The sequence below is a fragment of the Hippopotamus amphibius genome, chromosome 3 (assembly GCF_030028045.1).
Source record: "Hippopotamus amphibius kiboko isolate mHipAmp2 chromosome 3, mHipAmp2.hap2, whole genome shotgun sequence".
Lineage (NCBI taxonomy): Eukaryota > Metazoa > Chordata > Mammalia > Artiodactyla > Hippopotamidae > Hippopotamus > Hippopotamus amphibius.
In genome coordinates, this window is record NC_080188.1 from 183452507 (window position 1) to 183472998 (window position 20492).

A 20492-nucleotide genomic window follows, 5' to 3' on the forward strand; every position below is an offset into this window, starting at 1 on the left:
GAAATATAAATAAGGAAGCATGTTGCTTAAACCACATGTAAAAATATCTCAGAGTAGGATGAGGATCGTTAAAGACTAAAGAGCTGGTCTTAGAGAGAGAATTCTGATTTTCTTATATCTTTAAGAACAGCAGGCAGAAAAGAGAGAGGCAATACGGATATCACTTGGAGAAAGAACATAAACAAAAGGACCAGAAATGGAGATGGGAAGAATTTAGGTGGGGGCCCATCCACAGAAAGCCTTGAAATCTAAATTTAATCCAATAAATGTGAGGAAGTAATTTAAGAATTTTAATAGAAGACTTTTTTTTTCTTTACAGACGTATATACACACATACACATATATGCACCTGTGTGTTTTATAGGCTTTCTTTTAGAATAGTTCTAGATTTACGGAAAGGTTGCAAAGATAGTGCAGAAAGCTCCTGTGTACCCTGTTCCACTACATCGTGTCCCCCTTTCTCCTGTTGTTAATGTCATCCGTTTACTGTGGTACATTTGTCAGAACTAAGGAGCCAATGTTGACACATTAACGAAAGTCAATACTTTATTAAAATTTCTTTTGTATTTATTTACTTTCCTTTTTCTATTCCAGGATCCCATCCAGGATATCAGAATATTTTTAGTCAACCAGTTATATTTTGAAAAGATGAACCCGACTATATGTAGAAGAAATTAGAGGGGGTAAATCTGAACTCAGAGAGCTTGGAAGACCATTGTACCAAATTAAAAAAAAAAAAAAAAAAAAAAAAAGGCACATAGATTTGCAGTCCTTTATCTGCAATCTGAATCCTGAAAGCTGTGAAAAACTAATTAATTTGTGGCCAGACCTAACTTGACCTATATTTAATGTGGATATTCCTTCATTTAATTGAAAAAAAATATTAATATGCTTGATTATGAAGTGCTACCCCAGACTCCTCTTAGGCAATTTAGAATGTACCTTTCTAACATGTAAAAAAGTATGAACTTTAAATAATTTTACCTCGAGGGTTTCAGTAAAAGAATTTAACCCAAGGTATGTCTGATAGGGCCTTTTATTAGAGTTGTGTTGATGAGGGCAGACAAGAAAGGACTACTCAGTCAACAGAGGGAAAAAAAAAATCCACAGAAGTTTGGGCAGCTAAATAGCAGAAAGATAAAGTTTCTAAAGTGTTTTAAATAGTCTAACAGCACTATGTATAGAAGAGCATATGTGTTTGTAAATCAGAAAATATGTATGGATATGATGCTTTTAGAAAGTATTGTTTTCTTTCATTAACACGTGCAGTATAGTTTCATACATTCAGTTAAGTTGAAGAAAGTTAAAGAAAAAGGTACTAATTCAGAGTTCCTAGGGAGAATGTGCCACTTAAATTCTTATACTTTTTGTTTATATTTATTTTTTTAAAAATCAAGTAATAACTGAAATATTTCATATTCAGAAAAAATATGTGGATTTAGAATTTCATCTATAATTTTAATCCTAAACTCTCAATTGAAATATTTTAAAACAGATTAGGATGCTTTTTTTTTTTAAAGTAAGATTACAAAATTCTCCCTGTTGATGGAAAAGTATTATAATTTAAAAATCACCTGGGGCGATTTCCAGATTCGTCAGAATTAAGAATTACGGCAAAAAAAGAGTATGTGAGAATTTTTAAGAACATCACTCAATATGCTTTAAAGACCAAACCCCTTATTATCTGACCTTGTCTTTGTGGTTTTTTTAACTAACCAGATCCTCATATAAGCATTGCTTCTAGTGAAACTAACAGTGAGAGTTTAATTCATGTCAGTTGAATATTTACGATATATTTTCATTTATATGTTAAGTTTAACGCTGTATCATACTCTCCAACTTCTGTGGAAGTAGTGAGGACCTGTTATTTTTGTATACTTCCTCCTTCATAATTGGCAATATTCTTTTCTGCTCAGAGGGACCTCAGCTTTGCTGTAATGAATTGTTACCATTATAAACTTTTTTCCTCCCTGCCAAGTAATAGAGTTGTTGGGAATTCTTAAGTAAGTAATCTTTTCCGTAATATTTGCAAATATGGTTACGAAAAGTGATCCCATCCCAGGCCCTTGTATTTATTTCATGTGCTGAAGAAAGGCTGAGCCTGCTTTTGATTGAGACTTTCCTCATGTTATTGAGCAGTGGTGTTCAGGGCTCAAGCTGAATTGCATGGAATAAGAAAGGAGCAGTAAGCATTTGATGAAAGCAGATAATAAAATGCATCAATTGTGTCAGCACCTCGTTGCAGTCACATCTGGCTTGCTGTCAGAGTCCCATTAGATTCCTGTGGTTTTATGTGCCAAAAATAATATGCTCTGTAGTTAATGGAACCAGGATATTTGCAGTTTGATTAAAAAAAATCATCTTATTTTCTTTCAGATCTTTGTCAGGCTTAAGTTCCATCTCTGAGCTGCCATGTCTCTTTAAAATTTGACGACTGAGAGATCAATTGTTCTTTTGATCTGTTTTTTTTTTTTTTTCTTTTCCCTTATTTTAGTGATTCCAGCAGTCTCAGCAGCACTGATGCTGGTTTGTTTACCAATGATGAGGGAAGACAAGGTACTGAGATGCTATTTTTTTATTTCTTTGGGAAAAACTCCTTCATTTTCAAGTTGTGCTTATTACTAGATATTTCATAAGTTGATGACTGCAATCCGTTCACCTTAGTGCAATCCACACACTACTTAGTGGACTAGGGTTGAGTTCCTTTCCATGCTCTGTCTTCATAACCTAAAGCAATTGATTATCTCCAGAAGCTAGTCTGTGGAGCTAATAGCGTTAAGGAAGGATTATCTTCCTTGAGAAAGCTTTACATACCTCAGTCTTTTCAATTTTGTCTCCTTTAGCCAGTTCACAAGGCCGTGGTTCTCATTCTCTATCTGATTCCAAATGTATTCAATTCTGTTTAAGCATTAATAAAGGTGGATTTGCAAGTCATTTGTCATTTTTATTCAGCTGTGACATTTATTCATCCTATCCAGTTTGTAAGTAATTAGACCATTTTCTTGGATTCAGTATTGTACACTGTTAAACAGTAATGCCTTGCAGCTTACATCTTTCCCATCTTTGACATTTCCTGAAGCTTTTCACACTTTAACATGGCGTTATTTTGAAACTACCTGTTCCAGTAGAAAATATGAAAACTTTAATAAGGGGGCAGGAGGCATACATACAAATACTTATCACAAGTGTTTTCTTCCATTTTTGAGATCTTTAGAGGAAAGCAGTAATTCCTAAGGGGAAAGAAAGCCCACAAAATTTGTTTTTTTTTATTATAGTTTAATGAGGTTATGAAAAAAAGGATAAAATAATAGCTGCCCCACAGTCTTTTTCTTAGTCTTTACCTCCTCTTGGCAATACAGATTAAATAAGTTAAATTATTATTCCTTTTTGCTTACTTGTAAACCATTTGTCCCTGATGAATAGATACATAACTGTTTCGAAGACCGTAGACTTTGCTGAAATATGTTAGAACCTCTGGGCTAAGAGTAAGCTTGACTACCTAGATAATATACCTAAATTCTTGTAAAAATATCTCATATCTACCCAAAGTTATATTGTAAACATTGCCTTTGGTAATGAAATGAAATGAAAAAACTTTTTTAAAAAATATATTTTGACAAGCCTACCCATCTTTGAGAAGCATTGAATGGCTTAGAATAATCTGCTAGCATTTATTGTGAGCCTGTTATGCTCTATATTGCTAAGTGCTTTTTTTTACATTTAACTTACTTTAAGTTTTTATTTGATTCTTAAAACAACCCTTTGAGATCTCCCCCCTTCTTTTCTTTTTCCAGGTGATGAAACCCAGGCTAATAAATTTGAAGTAACTTCCTCAGTGTTACAAACAGTAGAAATCTAATTGGTCTGTCTGAGTTTAGAGCCCAAGTTCTTAATCTCTAGCTATTTGATTTCCCAACTAAGAATAAATTTGTGTACCACTTCAAAAATAAAATAAGCCCATTTTTCTATGATAATGTTGTCTAATTGGAATTAAGATCTAGGGTAGTCAGTTTCAAGTGACTGCCTTTCTTTCTTGTGCTTATACCTGATTTGTGAACTTTTAATAGAAATCTCAATGAAAATACTGATATATGTATGCTTTGAATTGTGCTTGTTTTTTAGAGAAATTAATTAAATCCTCAGTTTAAAAAACCAGTGACAAAAAAAACAAAAAAAGTGACTGCTTTTCCAAATACTTTAAATTTTTCACTCCCTCATAATTTGAAATACAGCAATTTCCCATAAAATCATTTTCAGTTGAAGTGTAAGTGTTTTTTTAGTTTGTGTTTAAAAATATTTGTAGTAAGAGATTTTGGAAATCAGAAATCTCTGCAAAGGGAAAAAGTTGAAGGCAGTTGTGACAACCCTCTTGGAAACCAGAATTAGTAGTTTTTCTAAGAATCGTAAAGAAGACTAATGAATCTCAGATCGTATTCTAAATGCTATTTGTCTCTTATTTTTAAAACCATCTGCTTTCTCTTTTTTTTTTTTTTGGTTTGGTTTTTTTGTTTGTTTTGTTTTTTGTCTCCTTATACATCTCTTTTGTATTCCTTTTTAAAAAAAAAATACAAAATACTGTTGATGCGTGCCAAGGGCACATTTCAGACTGAATTTTACATTGTTACTCCATGGTTACATTTAAGGATGCTCCCAAAAGTCAGACTTGCTGTGAATAGTGTTCTGTTTTAAAAATATCTTGCTTGTAGCAGTTTGATGTAGTTTCTCTGTAAACTCTGTGGTGTTGTCACTTTTCATTTAAAATCAACTTTTTCACAACTATTTCTTAATGAACTTAATCAGATTAATTTCATTTAGTCACATCTGTTCATGATTGTTTCCCCTTTTGCACTCCATACAAATCATGAAACTAAGCTAATTATATACCATTATCAGCTGCAAAGAACAGGTTCTACAATTTTATACCTTTTAATTCCTGGCAGGAGATTAGCGCTTGTTCTTCCTTAATATGGAAAGGGTGGTAACTTACATGGATTTCCCTACAGTTTTTACCAAAGGATTAACCAGTATATTATTGTTCTTCACAGTTTTAAATTGGTTCTGAAACAACATTTTATATTTTTGTTGATGGAAGTTCTTGTTACAGTGTTATAAAAACATTGTGAAAAGTAGAAAGTTTTCTTTATAGATTACATAGATGATTGCCAGGTTAAATATAGGATCCCCAATTACATTTGAATTATAGGTAAATAATTCTTTTTTAGTATAAGTATGTCCCATTTCATATTTGGACACGTACTAAAAATTTTGTACAAGTACGATATATGTATGTAAAAAATGAACCATCTATCTGACATGCAGATTTAATTACCACCTTGTATTTTTTAAATCTGAACCCGACAACTCTGGGTGACAAGGCTGCATCTCTGGGGGATTTCTTGTGTTTGCACAGGCGATGATGAGCAGAGCGACTGGTTTTATGAAAAAGAATCTGGGGGAGCTTGTGGCATCGCTGGAGTCATTCCCTGGTGGGAGCAGGAGGATCCGACTGACCTAGACAGAAACGTACCAGATCCTGTCTTTGAAAGTATCCTAACTGGTTCTTTCCCCCTTATGTCACATCCGGGAAGAAGAGGTCAGTAGCTCGGCCTGACTGAGGGGTACAGGGGCCTTGTAGTCAGTCTGGGAATAGTCATTGAAGGAGGAGGTGCTAAATGGAAATGGACTCTAGACACAAGATGCTGTGAAGAAATATGTGACCAGTGATTCAGCTCCCACTGAATTCTCATGCTTTCAGATTATTAGGAAGGTTGACTTGCTTTCTTGCTAGGCCCATGATAAAAATGTTGAAATGATAGAAAGATAAATTGGGAGGAAAGAAAAGCCCTGGATGATACTCAAATGCTTAAATAATTGATCTTCATGTGCTGGCTGTGTTAGAACCCTACTAGGCCTTTTGGATCGTTTAAGTGTGAATTTTGCCTTTCCCCCACTACTGTTCAATATATTTCCCCCTCCAACTGACTTTGAATTTTGAATTGGTAGGATCTTATTCCATGCTCCAGTGATCATAGACTCTCCTTCAATTGAGGACTTTGATTTTCCAGGTTTCCAAGCCAGACTCAGTCGCCTTCATGGAATGCCTTCCAAGAATACTAAAAAGTCAGGAGGGACTCCAACTTCAATGGTAGGCATGCTTTCTTATTTGCTTGTCATGTTTGGAAATGTATCCATTTCTATGGAATAAAAAGCCACATCCTCATCCTTTATTCATATTCTAATGTTATACTTAAAAATAATCCATTTTTTTGTAGGCTACAAACTGGACCAGTGAGATTCCCCTATAAACCAAATCTTCTAATGCTAATAAATTAGTTACGTTTTGAACATCTGGGGAATGACATTCGAGGGAACCTGGCTCCTGTCCTCTTCCCCTGGAGGAATATCACTGAAGTGAGAGCCTCTTTGATGAAAAGATGGGGCTGTTTTTGCTGGAGGACTGGTATTCTTCCTTTAGTCAGACGTGAACCTGATGGGGGAGGCTTTTAGGGATCTAGGTTGGCCCTGGGTGGGTAGAAACTACTGTAAATTTTATATATTTTTCTCTTTTATGATTTTTTTTACATTGAAACCATTTATGTATCACTTGCTTTGCCAAAATGCTAACAAAAGCTAGAGGATTAAAAACTTCCAGATCTCACATCAGTATTCTTTAATGTTTATATTGTGACTGGATAAGAACTCATTTTTACATATCTGACTGTTGTAAATTTAAAAATATGATGCGTTGACATTTATGGTTCATTTTTAGAGAAATCTTACATAGCCAACATTATTTAAAATATTTGCATTTTACTCAGGGTATTTTAACAAGGGCTAAGATGAGTAATAGGTAAGGTTGATAATCTGCTAGAGTTTGTATTTTGTTCAAGTTTGCTTTCTACTTGGATAATCTGCTCTGTATTGCAAACCCATTGTATTTTGTAGTATCGTTTTTATTGTACTTGGAAAAATCATCTTACTTTTAAACTAGTCACGGTGACAATGAGTCTGTGCTAGTGGAATCATTTACTCTTGCCTTTTAAAGTATCTTCTCTGTCTGATACCTGAAACCAATGAAAATGATCATTTTGGCTTAGAGCGTATTGAAATCATGTGAAAGCTGGTATTTCAACAAATCCTGTATGACTCTGAATCATATTGTCATGTTTAAAAGTGAGAGCTGCTTACACATCCTTAGAATGGCAAATGTGTGTGTCACTGTGAGTGTCAAAAATACTTGCATGAGCTCATTTTCGCCAAGCAGAAGGGAAAATGTAACATTTCTATTGATGGTATAATTTAGACACTATACTACAGTCAGGCCAGTTCTTCAAAATGGTTATATTAAAATGATTAATATTTTATTAAGTTCCAATAATCAATGAAAATTGTGATTTAATACATGTATTTTTATATTGTTGTATGGATTGTTAATTCAGCATTTAATGACTAATTTAAATATGATCATTGGAAAAGAAACTTGAAGTTGACATTTTCTTTACCTAAAGTTGTTACAATCTGAAAGATTCCAGCAAATGTATTAAGCAGGCATGTGTGACGTCTTTTAGATTGCTTGTCTAAACTTGGGAGATTAAAAGTGATAAAGTGCAACTTTGAGTCTCTTTACCTTTGCATATTTAAAGTGATATTTTAGAGGTACAATAATGTGGTATTTGGTCATTGTAAGTAAGCTTTTTTGTGCTATGTCCTTTGGAGTGAAACTTCGTGATTTTTTTTTTTTTTTTCTGAATTACATAATGCTTTTGTTTTATTTTGTATAACGACTGTCTTTTAGATCTGAATAAGTCACTTTAAAACCTTGGCCTATGAACTTTGCCTTACCAATCATGAATCCAGATGAATGCTCTCTGGTTCTTGGTTCAGTTTTACCTATTTTTATTTTTGGTTCACTGCTTGCTTGAGCATAGCTGGGATTTGTAGCCCATTTTCTAGGCTTATTGCAATCTCACTGTGGTATTTTATGGAAGCTATTACAACTGATAGGCTAGCTTCATGGTATTGATGATACATGGCTTAACCATAGTAAAAGCTGCCTTCCCTCTCTCAATTGTAAAAAGGTGATTAAGTTTCAGTTGATGGAGATATACTATACATGTGTGTTTATCATGGAACTAGTGCATTAGGCCATAAACTGTTTTCCTGGTCTGCGTTTCTTGAATTCAAAATTTTACTGAAGACAATGGGCTCCTTCAGGTTTTCTTTCTTTGAATTCTGAGTTGTCCTTGTTTGGATTTTTAAGTACTGTAATTTTTTTTTTTCAATAAAATATCTGACTTGGGCAAGAAAGGTAAGAGTTCTAATTTGTGCTGATATTTTTAAATTTCTATGCTCAGTTTTTTGTTGTTGTTTGTATTGTCCATGTTACATGTAACAATCTAGTCTTAAAAATCATATCCTCACAAAACAGTCATCTTTAAACAGTAGCTCTGACATCCAGTAGTAAGAAATGAAGTTTAATTCCTTAGACTTTCACATCAGAAAGCCAGATTGCTTTAAGAGAGATCAGTTTCCTGAGCAAAGTCAGACACATGTAGCTGCAACCCATTAAATGGAATGGCAGCATCATTTCTTTTTCTTAAACAGATGGGTGATGACTGCACAAATATAATGATGTTCTTTGAAGGAAATGACAGAAGGAGAATCTTTTACTGAAATATTAATGTAAACATTTTTGGAGAAAAACTTTCAATCAGATTTTTCATTATTCACCATAGTAACGTTCCATAAAGTTGCTGGGAACACTGAACTAAGGGAATGCTGAACCTTTGCTCCTAAGGGAAACACAGGGTTAGGTTCCTGTGAGCCTCTGGTCGTGACATTTTCATCCTTTAATTAACACATAACCTTGTTTAATGTATGTTTGCGTTTAGAAACACCTTATTTAACATATATTTTGGATCCATTAGCATTGAACTCATGACCGACAGCCTGCTAACTCTTGCCTGAACAAAGCTCATCTAATACGTGTGTTTTCTCCATAAGGCACATTGCAGCCCTCTTTGCACTTAAGAACACTAGGCAGCACTGCAGCATTATGCTTGGGGACCATTTAACACAGTGAATCACCAAAAAAAGCAGAAAAAGGTAGAAAACATGGCACTAAATAAACCACAGAAAGGACACCTGTTTACAGTATTAGAGCTGCAACAGGAAAGCAGTGTTGCCTTGACTTCAATAGGAAATGCACACGTGCCTCAGGTGACTCAAATTTTTCACTGCTTTACTCATGTCCGTGAATGACCGTGAAAGCACTGAGTATTGATTTGGGGGTTATGAGTAAATTTTGGTGGATATGCAAATTTGCGTATGTAGGACCTACAAATTGGAGTGAGGATCAACTCTAGTTAGTTTTGTACAAGAGCCAAGTGGTATTGTAGAAAATTTACAGATTTTGAAAGTCAGACGTTGGTGAATCCCCATTCTGCTGCTGCTTTTTACTTGTAATTACAATTTGAACCTCATTTTCTCTTACTGTTAAATAGAGACAATGATTAGTTTGCAGAAGTGTTGTCAAGATTAAATGAGATTGTGTTTCCATAATAGGTCCAATACCATCTCTGTCACACAGTGTATATTAAATGAATGATAGTCACACTTATTATTAGATGTATTAAACACAGACACTCATGTTGTAAAGAACATTTGTATCATGGGTCAAAGTGCAGAATTTTAGACTTTATAACTTTTCTGTTCATATTTTATATATAATACCCCTTCATATTTAATATTTAAAGTGCTTTAGATTGCAGTCTTTTTATGTTTCTTTTATACCTCATTCATATTTGAGCCAGCCCCTGTCTTTAAAATGGTCTGTGAAGAATAATTTTGAATGAATTTTAGATTGACAGGACACTGCATTAAATCTCAAAACTTAACTGCAAACTAAAAAACCTGTTCTAAATTTCTCCTCTCTGACCCACCCACCCTGCCCCCACAATTATTAAGCTATTGTATTTATTTGTAGAAAGACAGATACTATTTAGGAGGTTTTGACCCAGAGTTATCTGATTCTCCAAAGTAATTTTGTCCATGTATATGAAGGGAGAATCCAGACAAAATCCTGAGAATTTAAGGTTAAGAGGAATTTACTATTGCTGTCCTTCTGTTAGAATAAGGCACTAATTTATTGGAACCCAGCTAACCAACCTCTTATATTCACCTCTTTTAGGAGAATTAAGCAAATAATAATTAATTCCAAGGAATAGCCTGGGGCCATTATCCAGGAGATTCAGCTTGAATCTCCTGTATTTCCAGAATTTGTGCATCAAGTACAATTCAGAATAATAATCTTCAGAATAATGATTCATCCCAGAGTCAGTTTTGGGATACTGTACTTTCAAAGTGAATCTGATTAACCTGACTTAAGCATAGCATTTAAGTTAGCCAGGATGCGCTACCCCTAAGCATCCTAATTAAGCAGTGTGTTCCTTGGGTGAGAGATCTTTATCTTCTTTTTTTTTTTCGAAATGGATGGTTTTTCTACAATGTTACATTTATCTAAATTAGCATTCAAATCGAATAGTCTGTTGAAAGATCAGGCAATAAGTGGCTCCATTTGAAATATAGTATCTGAGATCCAACATAAATATTACATAAAAAATTGTACATAAGGGTTATAGGGTTCCATCTTAAGACTTTATAATTGTTTCAGTCCATTCTTTTGTATGGTTGGAATGAGAAAAAGTATGATGATGGTGGTGGTGGTGGTGATTTTGTCAAAGAAAATGAATCTTGATTTTTAATGACTTTTTATTTAATACATGTTTTTCAAGTTTAAATATTCAAAAAAAATGTGAACATCAATCTTTAATCTAAATTGTCATGCTATACAAGTAAGCATACTGTTTATATTCAACAGTGTAGTAGCTTCTACTGTTCAAACTCTTGAGTCAATTCATTCTGTATGAGAAAAGGAATATATTTTTTCTCCTTTTATGAAGTCACAGAAGACAGGATTTCATGAATGGTGTAATGATAACAATACTGTAATGATTTACTCTGTATGTCTTACTCAACTGTTGTTTTATTGTTTCTTAGGATACTAGAGTAGGAATATGTCTGATTTATAGCCTTTTACAGCAGGAGGGCCATTTTAAATGGATTTGGTTTAAATAAGGAAACTACATAAACTTTTAGCCTAGTCTAAGATAGAGAAATTTTATAATAGAAATCAGTCCTAAAATTATTTTAAAAAATATTCCCAGCATATATCCTCAACTGTAATTTGACCACATGCTAACTAATTATCTAATATTTTTCAATGGAATTCAGTAACTAAATGCTTAATTATAATCTCTGTGAATTGATATTCATTTGTATTCTTAAAGCATTTTTGGATATCTTGCAGAATATAATATATATATATTTAGAATTTGTATATTCTAAATATAAATTATATCATGTATATTCTAATCTATCACTGTATATTAATAATTTAGTTTTTATCTTATCCTGAAGTCAGCTTGAGCTCCAGATTTCACACTAGAAACTGATTTTTTTTCTTAGAATTTATTTTGAGATAAAGTGGATTTTGTATCATAGAAAAGTACTGCTTAATAGAGTTATAATAAACATTTCTTTTCCATAAGACATTTTAACAGTTTCCTTTGTTTGAGATAAAATTCTCTATTTTGATGTGATTATTCACAACTTTATATTTCATGTCATATAAAGTTATTATGCATAGTTGATATTTAAAAATATGAATCTAACATTTTTTTATTCTGTTCCATTACAAATACTATCTATATTAATATTGGTATTTAGTTTTATTATATTACACTTTACTAAAAGTAGAAGATATATATGCAAATTCAAATAGTACAGATGTAGAGTAATGCATTCATTCATTCAGCAGATATTTGAATACTGACTCTGTTCTCCATATTTAGCCTTAAAAATCCTTTAGGAAGAATTACATAAACATATGTTCAATCTTGGTATTTTAACACTACCAAATGGGGGCACATACACTTTTCTCCCATCATGTCTCTGATAACTCAGTACGAGAATTGCCTTGACTTTGTACATTGTTGTTTGGTTTGTGATGCTTCAGAAATCTGGAGCCTGGCAGAGTGAATGTTAGCAAGGAGAGCAAGCGCTGAGGACAGTGCTTGCTACAGGCCAGACACTTTTCTAACTGCTCTCCGTATATTCTAATTCATTCAATCCTAAGAACATCCCTACACTATAGGTTAATGTTTACCGATTTCACATTTGACTTTTCCTTTTCCATTAGTAAGCCAAAATTAATGCAGTCTGGAAGTTTATCCTCTCATCATGTTACTAGCAAATAAAAAATAAATTCTCTTCATGAAAAAGTCTTCCTTCCTACAAAGTGCTGTTGGAAGCATGAGTTATTTTGAAATCCTCGCAGCATTCTTTGCTGTCTTGAATAGTGAGCACAATCAAGGTGTGTGCCGTAATAAAAATAATAATTAACAGAAAGTTTTATTACGTGGCGATAAAAGGGTCAGCCCATCAGGAAGATATAACAGTTGTAAGTATATATGCACCAATATCACAGCACATGCACATATAAAGAAAACATTGAAAACAGAGATAGAGAGGTACAAAAAAAATAAAAAAAAAAATACAATAATTAAAATGTTTTACTGCTTCCATCAGATTAATCACTGTGGACCCATATCCTCCGTTCTGGTCTTGGTCTCTGTTTCTCAGGTAGCTTTTGACACCGTCTTCTTGAGCTCTAGCTTTACCCAGTCCAGGTCTGCTTCCTGGCTCTCCGTTTCAGCTTGTTCTCCCTGCTCACCTTCCATGGTTCCGCATGATCCCTCCAGTCTCGTACAGCGTGTCTGGATGCTGTCACGTTTCTGCTTCAGTTCAACTGTGATGATATCCTCTGTATTTCTCTTATTCCTCTCCTCCCCTTTCTAATGGAGCTTGGCAAAATTCTGGGTGGACTTCACCCAAGAGGAAGATCTTTTAGCTGGGACTGTAAGTATGAGTTGGAGCTCACTAACTCATTGGGGATAGAGTTGGCAGACAGAAAAACATCGATGAGCAAGGCTTAAATTCGAAACAGCATGGAACATTTGGGAAACTGAATCCAGTGGTGCTGAAATATAAGGTATGCTTGTGTTGAGTATATGGTACGCAGGGTTTGGTTGGCAAGGTAGGCAGGAGTTAGATCATTTCAGACTTTGTGGTCCTTTGGAATGCATGTGAAGTGATGTAATCTCTAGGGGGTTAAGTTGATCAGATTTGCCTTTTGAAAGATCACATGGACAGTGGTATAGAGTATACATTGGGTGGTTACAAGTTACGACGGTAGTAAAGTCTAAAGCTCTCTCTCTCCCTGTTCCCTCAATAGGTGGGTTCCACAGTTGACTGAACGTTTTATTTTACCAGATCAGATATTCTGATCGACTTTGGGTAGTATCCATTCATTCAACAAATATTTATTGAGCCTCTACTATGTGCTAGATACTGTTCTAGGCCTTGAGGGTTACAGTGGTGAATGAAGCAAACAAGGTTCCCTGGAGCTTGTATTTTAGTAAGTAAAAATAAACTTGGTTGGGGAAGCGGGTGAGTACCCAAGTACCAAGGGCCATGGAGAAACTTTTTTTTTTCTTCCAATTTTATTGAGATATAATTGACAAACAGCACTGCATAAGTTTAAGGTGTACAGCATAATGATTTGATTTACATTTACACACTGTCATGGAGAAACTTAAACAGGGTAATGTAATAGTGAACTACAGGTTATGAAGGTGACTGGAGAGAATATGATTTGCAGGCTGGAATAGTGTTCAGCCTTGGTCGATCTAGTGCCTTTCTTCTTGTTGCTTTTATTAAGAATGCGGGGAAAGAAACAAGGGTGTGCATTTCTCACACCTGTTCGTTCAGGAAGGTGGATTTTGTCCTAGACATCTCTCCTGTTTCCAGACTAGGTTCATCACAGTTTTTAAATGTCACAAAAGGTGGGCCTGCAGATGGCAAAAGGACACTTTTATTTATAAAGTACAGTATGCTTTTGAATGTTTTGCTTTGTATTTTATTAAAAGAAAGTTTGCAGGTGCCAAATATTTATATAGTATTCTGGTTTTCCCCTTTAGATTAAATCACAATGTGTGTTCAGAAATGTAACATTTTAATATTCTAATAGTTTTTCTCCTGCTTTAATAGCTACTTAAATATTGTGCAGGGAAACCAGTCTTTTTATTATATTTTTAAAGGTCATGAAATGCCGTGCTTTCTTTTCATTTTTTTCATGTTGGTACTTGCGTACAAATTCTTAAGTCATTCACTTTATTAGTAGAGAAATGGCTTAAGATTGATTTTTTTGTTTGTTTTTTGGAGATGATCTATGGACTTTTTAATGAATCTCCTTAAAAACATTGGATCGCAAACATCTGAGGTTTTAAAAAAATACTTCTTATAAAGATTATGATCTTTATCATTTAAATATTTTTCTTCTCTGTTGTAAGAAACCTTTGCAGGGAACACACGGGTTCAATGGGGAACTAAGATCCCACAAGCCACACAGAGCGGTCAAAAAAGGAAAAAAGAAACCTTTGCAATATGTTCTAAGATGCTCTTTTTAGAAATTAAGACTGCTGATTGGTAACTCTGATTCCATATTTGGTTGGTGTTTTCTTTTAGCTCTTTATTGGAATATAATTGCTTTACACTCTTGTACCAGTTTTTGAGGTACACCAAAGTGAATCAGCTGTATTTATACATATATCCCCATATCCCCTCCCTCCCGCGACTCCCTCTTACCCTCCCTGTCCTGCCCCCTAAGGCATCACCCATCTGATCTCCCTTTGTTATACCGCAACTTCCCACTAGCTATCTATTTTACAATTGATAGTGTATATATGTCTATGCTACTCTCTCACTTTGTCCCAGCTTCCCCTTCCCCTCCCCCCTCCCCCCCAACCCCGTATCCTCCAGTCCATTCTCTGCATCTGCATTTTTATTCCTGCCCTCTCACTGGGTTCATCAGTACCATTTTATTAGATTATATGAGTTAGCATATGGTATTTGTTTTTCTCTTTCTGGCTTACTTTGCTCTGTATGACAGTCTCTAAGTCTGTCCACCTCATTACATATAGCTCCATTTCATACCTTGTTATGGCTGAGTAATATTCCATTGTATATATGTGCCACACCTTCTTTATCCATTCATCTGTTGATGGGCGTTTAGGTTGCTTCCATGTCCTGGCTATTGTAAATAGTGCTGCAATGAACATAATGGTACACGTTTTTCTTTGGATTATGGTTTCCTCTGGGTATATGCCCAGTAGTGGGATCACTGGGTCATATGGTAGTTCCATTTTTAGTTTTTTAAGGAGCCTCCAAACTGTTCTCCATAGTGGCTCTACCAACTTACATTCCCACCAACAGTGCAGTAGAGTTCCCTTTTCTCCACAGCCTCTCCAATATTTATTGTTTCTAGATTTTTTGATGATGGCCATTCTGACTGGTGTGAGGTGATACCTCATTGTGGCTTTGACTTACATTTCTCTAATGATTAGCGATGTTGAGCATATTTTCATGTCAAGAATAAACAAATGGGACCTAATGAAACTTAGAAGCTTTTTTGCACAGCAAAAGAAACCATAAACAAGGCTAGAAGACAACCCTCAGAATGGGAGAAAATATTTGCCAATGAAGCAACTGACAAAGGATTAATCTCCAAAATATATAAGCAGCTCACGCAGCTTAATAGCAAAAAATCAAATAACCCAATCCACAAATGGGTGGAATACCTAAATAGACATTTCTCAAAAGAAGACATGCAGATGGCCTTTTTTTTTTCTTTTTTTTCTTTTTGATGTTTGGCATGATTTTTTTGAGAAATATCTTACACAAAGATAGGTGCATAGGCAGTATAAATGTACAGTTTACAGAATAACAGAAAAACAAATGCCCATATTCTCATCACCCACCTTCAGAAACAGAACATTCTAATTTCTCTGTGTATCTCAATCCTGTGACATTAAAGATTTCCATGTACATATGTATTCCTAAACAGCTTGGCTTTTCCTGTTTTGGCTCTTTATGTGAGTAGAATCATGTTGATTGTCCTTTTGTGAGTTATTTTTTTTTACTGAAATACAGTTGATTTACAGTATTGTGCTAGTTTCAGGTGTATAGCAAAGTGGTTCAGTTATGTATATACATTTTTTCAGATTATTTTCCATTGTAGGTTATTACAAGATATTGAATACAGTTCCCTGTGCAACAGTAAATCCTTGTTGCTTATCTATTTTATGTATAGTAGTTTGTATCCGTTAATTCCATGCTCCCAATGTATCCTTCCTCCCAGCCTTTCCCCTTTGGTAACCATAAACTTGTTTTCTTTGTCTGTGAGTCTGTTTCTGTTTTGTATGTAGATCCACTTGTGTTATTTTTAAGGTTCCATCCCTTGTTGCTCTTTAAAATTGTGGTGACATTGCCAGAGTTCCCAATTTTTTTCTTGCTTTCTTTTTTTAAATCAAAATCAGGGAAACAGAAATGCTGCAAACACTTCACTTTCTTCAAAGCTTCCACTCTGGTTTTCTGCCTTTTATGTTGCTGATAGAATTATTCTGATGGTCTATAAAACTCAGTTTTCTAATTTGCCTTCAGATATGTCAGGTATCTAATATCAGAAAAATTCAAAATCAATGATGGGTAGAACACTTCCAAATAATATTTAACAAGTGCTGTCTATGTTGAAGTCACCTGCAGTTCCTCCGATTGAAGGTCAGTCTGAACAACTGAGAATTCACAAAGAAGTCTGATAAATAAAAGGAGTTTCCTGTATTATAATTAGCAAATGGTAACCAGATATTTTTTGCCTGTCATCCAGGCAAGGGGATTCTGACAAACGAGAGATGCCAACAGGTGTTTATAAATATTTTAAGCCATTAAAACTTGTAAAATCTTTGTTTTTGTTGTTAAATCACAATTGTCTAAAACATTTACCAGTACTTAATAGAGGAATAAAGTAGAAGTTTAATGATTTCTTTGTATACCAAAGAAGTGACGATTTGTACCATCAACAGTATAGCATCTTCCTCTTAGAACTTCTATTTAAATCTGAAAATTGGTTATAGACAGTTCATCAATATAGTAATATTTAATGGCATGCACTTGGCCTTTTGGGGGTTTTTCAGATTTGCATAGATTTTAAAGTATGTAGTCTAGAAATGCTTCCTTTAAAACCACATAATCCTGAAAATAAATAGTTATTATCTAGATTTCATCTCATCCCATTTCATTTACATATAGCTTTGATAGAGTCTTATCTTCTGATCCACAAAGATGTTTTAAAGGAGTATTTTATATCACTTGTTGGATGAATAAATGAGTGTATGTTACTTCTGACTCAGAAACTTGATGTCTTGCTTAATTGCGTTTTTAGCTACAGACTTCTTGGTTCAGTTGTACACATGTAATGAAGGCTTGTGACCTCTTCACTGTGGGAAGTTAGATATGTCTTTGTCCCCCAGCACCTTGCAGTTTCGTTAGTAAAAATTAATTGGGAAAGGGAGAGAGAGAGAGAGAAGAGACCTGACATTTCATTTACTAAGGGAAGCACTGATCCCAAGTAGCTTCTCATTTTTAATTAAAATTTTAGTTTTATGTGTTACCTCTGTCTTCCACCACTCTTCCCATGTCTAGACATGGAAATGAACCTCATTGCTTTCCTTATCTGTCATATTAGTCCTTTCTTTCCAATTTTCATCTATCACTGCCCTAGCGTGGTTACTCATAACGTTGCATTTCATTAGTACATTAGTCTCTTCCCTGGTCTCTCTTCCTTCTGGTTTTCCTCCCTCTAATCTGCATCACTTGTAACTCCAAGTAAACATTTTTAAAACATGGTTATACCCTAGTCAAAAAACAGTCTTCACCGCCTTTATCATCAAATTCAGGTTAGTTCCTTCTGACCTGCACTGCTTACCTGTGACCTATATATAACACTTCACTCCTTTCCAGATGGTCTTAGGTTCACAGCATCCCTATCCCGCCTTCAGCCTTCCCTTACTCAGTCACATTCATTCCTTCTATACCTTTGCTCACAACAGTGCACCCGTCTTCTTACTGTCATATTCATATGCTTCAAGGAACAGTTCAGGCTCTGTACCTTTTCTTCAGAATGTTCTCCAACTCCTCACACTTCAGAGATGACTCCATCATCTGAAATGCCATTGCACCTACTGTCTCTGCCATTCTTTCATACATAATGGGTGGCTTTTCTATTTTATACTTTTATCTTATGTTAGCATTGTGTCCCCAAGTACATGTAGCACCCCAGTGACAGGAGTCCAGCTCCTAGCACATAGTATGTGCTTAATAATTTCTTAAATGTTGATAGGGATTTACTGGGAATTACCTTATCCTTTTTAGAGAGTTTCCCACGCCTAGTTATATTGCCAGTACAACCTTAAGTAACATCCTTTCCTACCAATGTTAATATGTAAGTTCTTCATTGTATTTATTTTTTAACTTTTTTTTTTTTTTTAACTTTTTTGGTCATGCCTCGAGGCGTGTGGGATCTTAGTTCCCCAACCAGGGATGGAACCCAGGCCCTCGGCAGTGAAAGCATGGAGTCCTAACCACTGGACGGCCACAGAATCCTCTCTTTATTGTTTTTAATTTGTCCTTTTATGTATTTCATGATGTGATGCAGATAAGATTCCATTTGAGAGAGCACTAAAAAGCTGCTTGGATGCCCAGTGTGCAGGTGCTCACCTTTTGGTTGTGGGATCCTTAAATGTTGCTACCCATAGGGATTTCCCTTTGAAATCATCTTCTAATAAGTAATCTCCTGCCTCAAGGCATGGGAGCTGGGGGGGTGGGCTAGTGTTTCACTCCACTCGGCAACATTCTGATTGCAAAGCAGAGGACAGGGGGCACTTGGTCTGCAGACTTTCACTGAATTCTCTTAATTCTAGTAAAGGTATGGCCCCTTTCTAGTTTAACATTGTCGTGTCATACATTCTGTGCTTCTGTTGGGATCTAGGGAAGGGGTAGTAACATTGTATGAATGTGTGGCCAAGGATTAGGATTAGGGATCAATTTAAAAAAATAGATTTTCCAACAATTCCCTGTTTAAGAGGTATCTGGAGCCTCCAGTGTCTGAACCTTTCTGGAATCTGCTGCTTCGGTCAGCTTATTTTTATTGCCACCCTCTCCCTACCCCGTTGCTAGAGAAAGCCGAATGGCCAGTCGCACATCCGTTTCATTTTCTTCTTCTGTGATTTTGTTGACATAGCTTGTCTTGTGGTATCTTCTTTCCTATCCTCTTTGTCCTTGTGGAGTTATACCTTTCTATTCTTGACTATCCTTTTAGTGGTTCTTTGAGAGGGAGCTGAAATATATGATTAGTGGGTTACATTTACTGGGAAGCACTACCTAGTGTTCTTTTCTTTTGATTTTCAATTTTTTTTTTTTAAAGTAATAGATTCACAGGTTTTAAGAGACAAATAGGACAAAAACTATCCAGTGGAAAGTCTTTGCCCCGCATCCAATTCTTCCCATACCCATCTATGCAAATATAGTATCGAATAATCTGCACCTTGGTTTTTAAACTTTAAAAAAAAATCTGAGAGATTATATTATATCTCTTCATTTGTGATATTTCATTTGAGTATATTATTAAATAATTCTATTGACTTTTATTTTATGTAACTAATATAAAGGACAGAATTATTTGATTACTGTTAATTATATTAGCTAACATTTATTGAGTTCTTATTATTTGCCAGGTGGAGTGCTAATCTTTGTATGTTAATTCATTTAATGGTCAAAAAAAGTCTACTGAGGTAAATATTATTTTCCTCTCCATTTTATAAGCCAGGAACAGGGGCAAATGGCTTAAATGACTTATTCAAGGTCACAGCTTGTAATCGGTAGTGTCAAGATTTAAACTCTGGCCCCGTGACCCACTCCCCAGAGACTTAGCCATCAAGCTATACTGCTTCCCCTTCAAGGGTAAAAATATTTCCAATTAATTTTCAATTTGTAAAAAATTGACAGGCTTAGTGGCCCGCTGAAATAATACATCTTAGTTATGTAGTTTAGTTGGTTTAATGAATATATTGGGTAAATAATTACTCTGCGTTTGGTTGATCAAGTTAAGTCTACTGAACTTGATATATGTTTTATTTTTCAATGTAATAGTTTTCATCATGTAAATATGTTGTCCATCCCTCTATCGACTCTTCCATTTCCACCTCACATATGTTTTTCTCTCCTTTCCTTCGATACCTGTTGATTTTACTTATTAGGTCCTTGCTGACATTTAAATCTTTTCTTTCTCTTATTTATTAAAGGTAAATTTTTTTGTTACCTATCAGTTAGGTTTCTCCATATCCAAAAAGGTTAGTGACAGTAATAAATATTTAAATAGCATTAAATATTTTGTAAAGAACATATTTACAGACTTCAATATCCTGTGATATAAATTTTACTGTAATTTCCATTGTGTGGACTCATAGTGATTTTCAAAG

General features: G+C 34.7%; 1 protein-coding gene across 8 annotated transcripts in view; it reads left to right on the forward strand.

Annotated features, from left to right (window-relative positions):
* The window catches only part of GPATCH2 (G-patch domain containing 2), a 171825-nt gene that overhangs the window by 13199 nt on the left and 138134 nt on the right, over positions 1-20492 (forward strand). For 7 of the 8 annotated variants that reach the window (XR_009052660.1, XR_009052658.1, XR_009052659.1 and 4 more), the window contains exons 3-5: positions 2495-2556; positions 5411-5593; positions 6066-6145. Coding sequence is in view for 4 of the 8 variants with exons in the window: in XM_057727559.1 (XP_057583542.1) it covers positions 2495-2556; positions 5411-5593; positions 6066-6145 (325 nt within the window). In the remaining 4 variants the exon portion in view is untranslated. Of the gene's footprint in view, positions 1-2494; positions 2557-5410; positions 5594-6065; positions 6146-6272; positions 8308-20492 lie in introns of those variants that run through there. The other variant, XM_057727563.1, reaches the window with a different exon arrangement.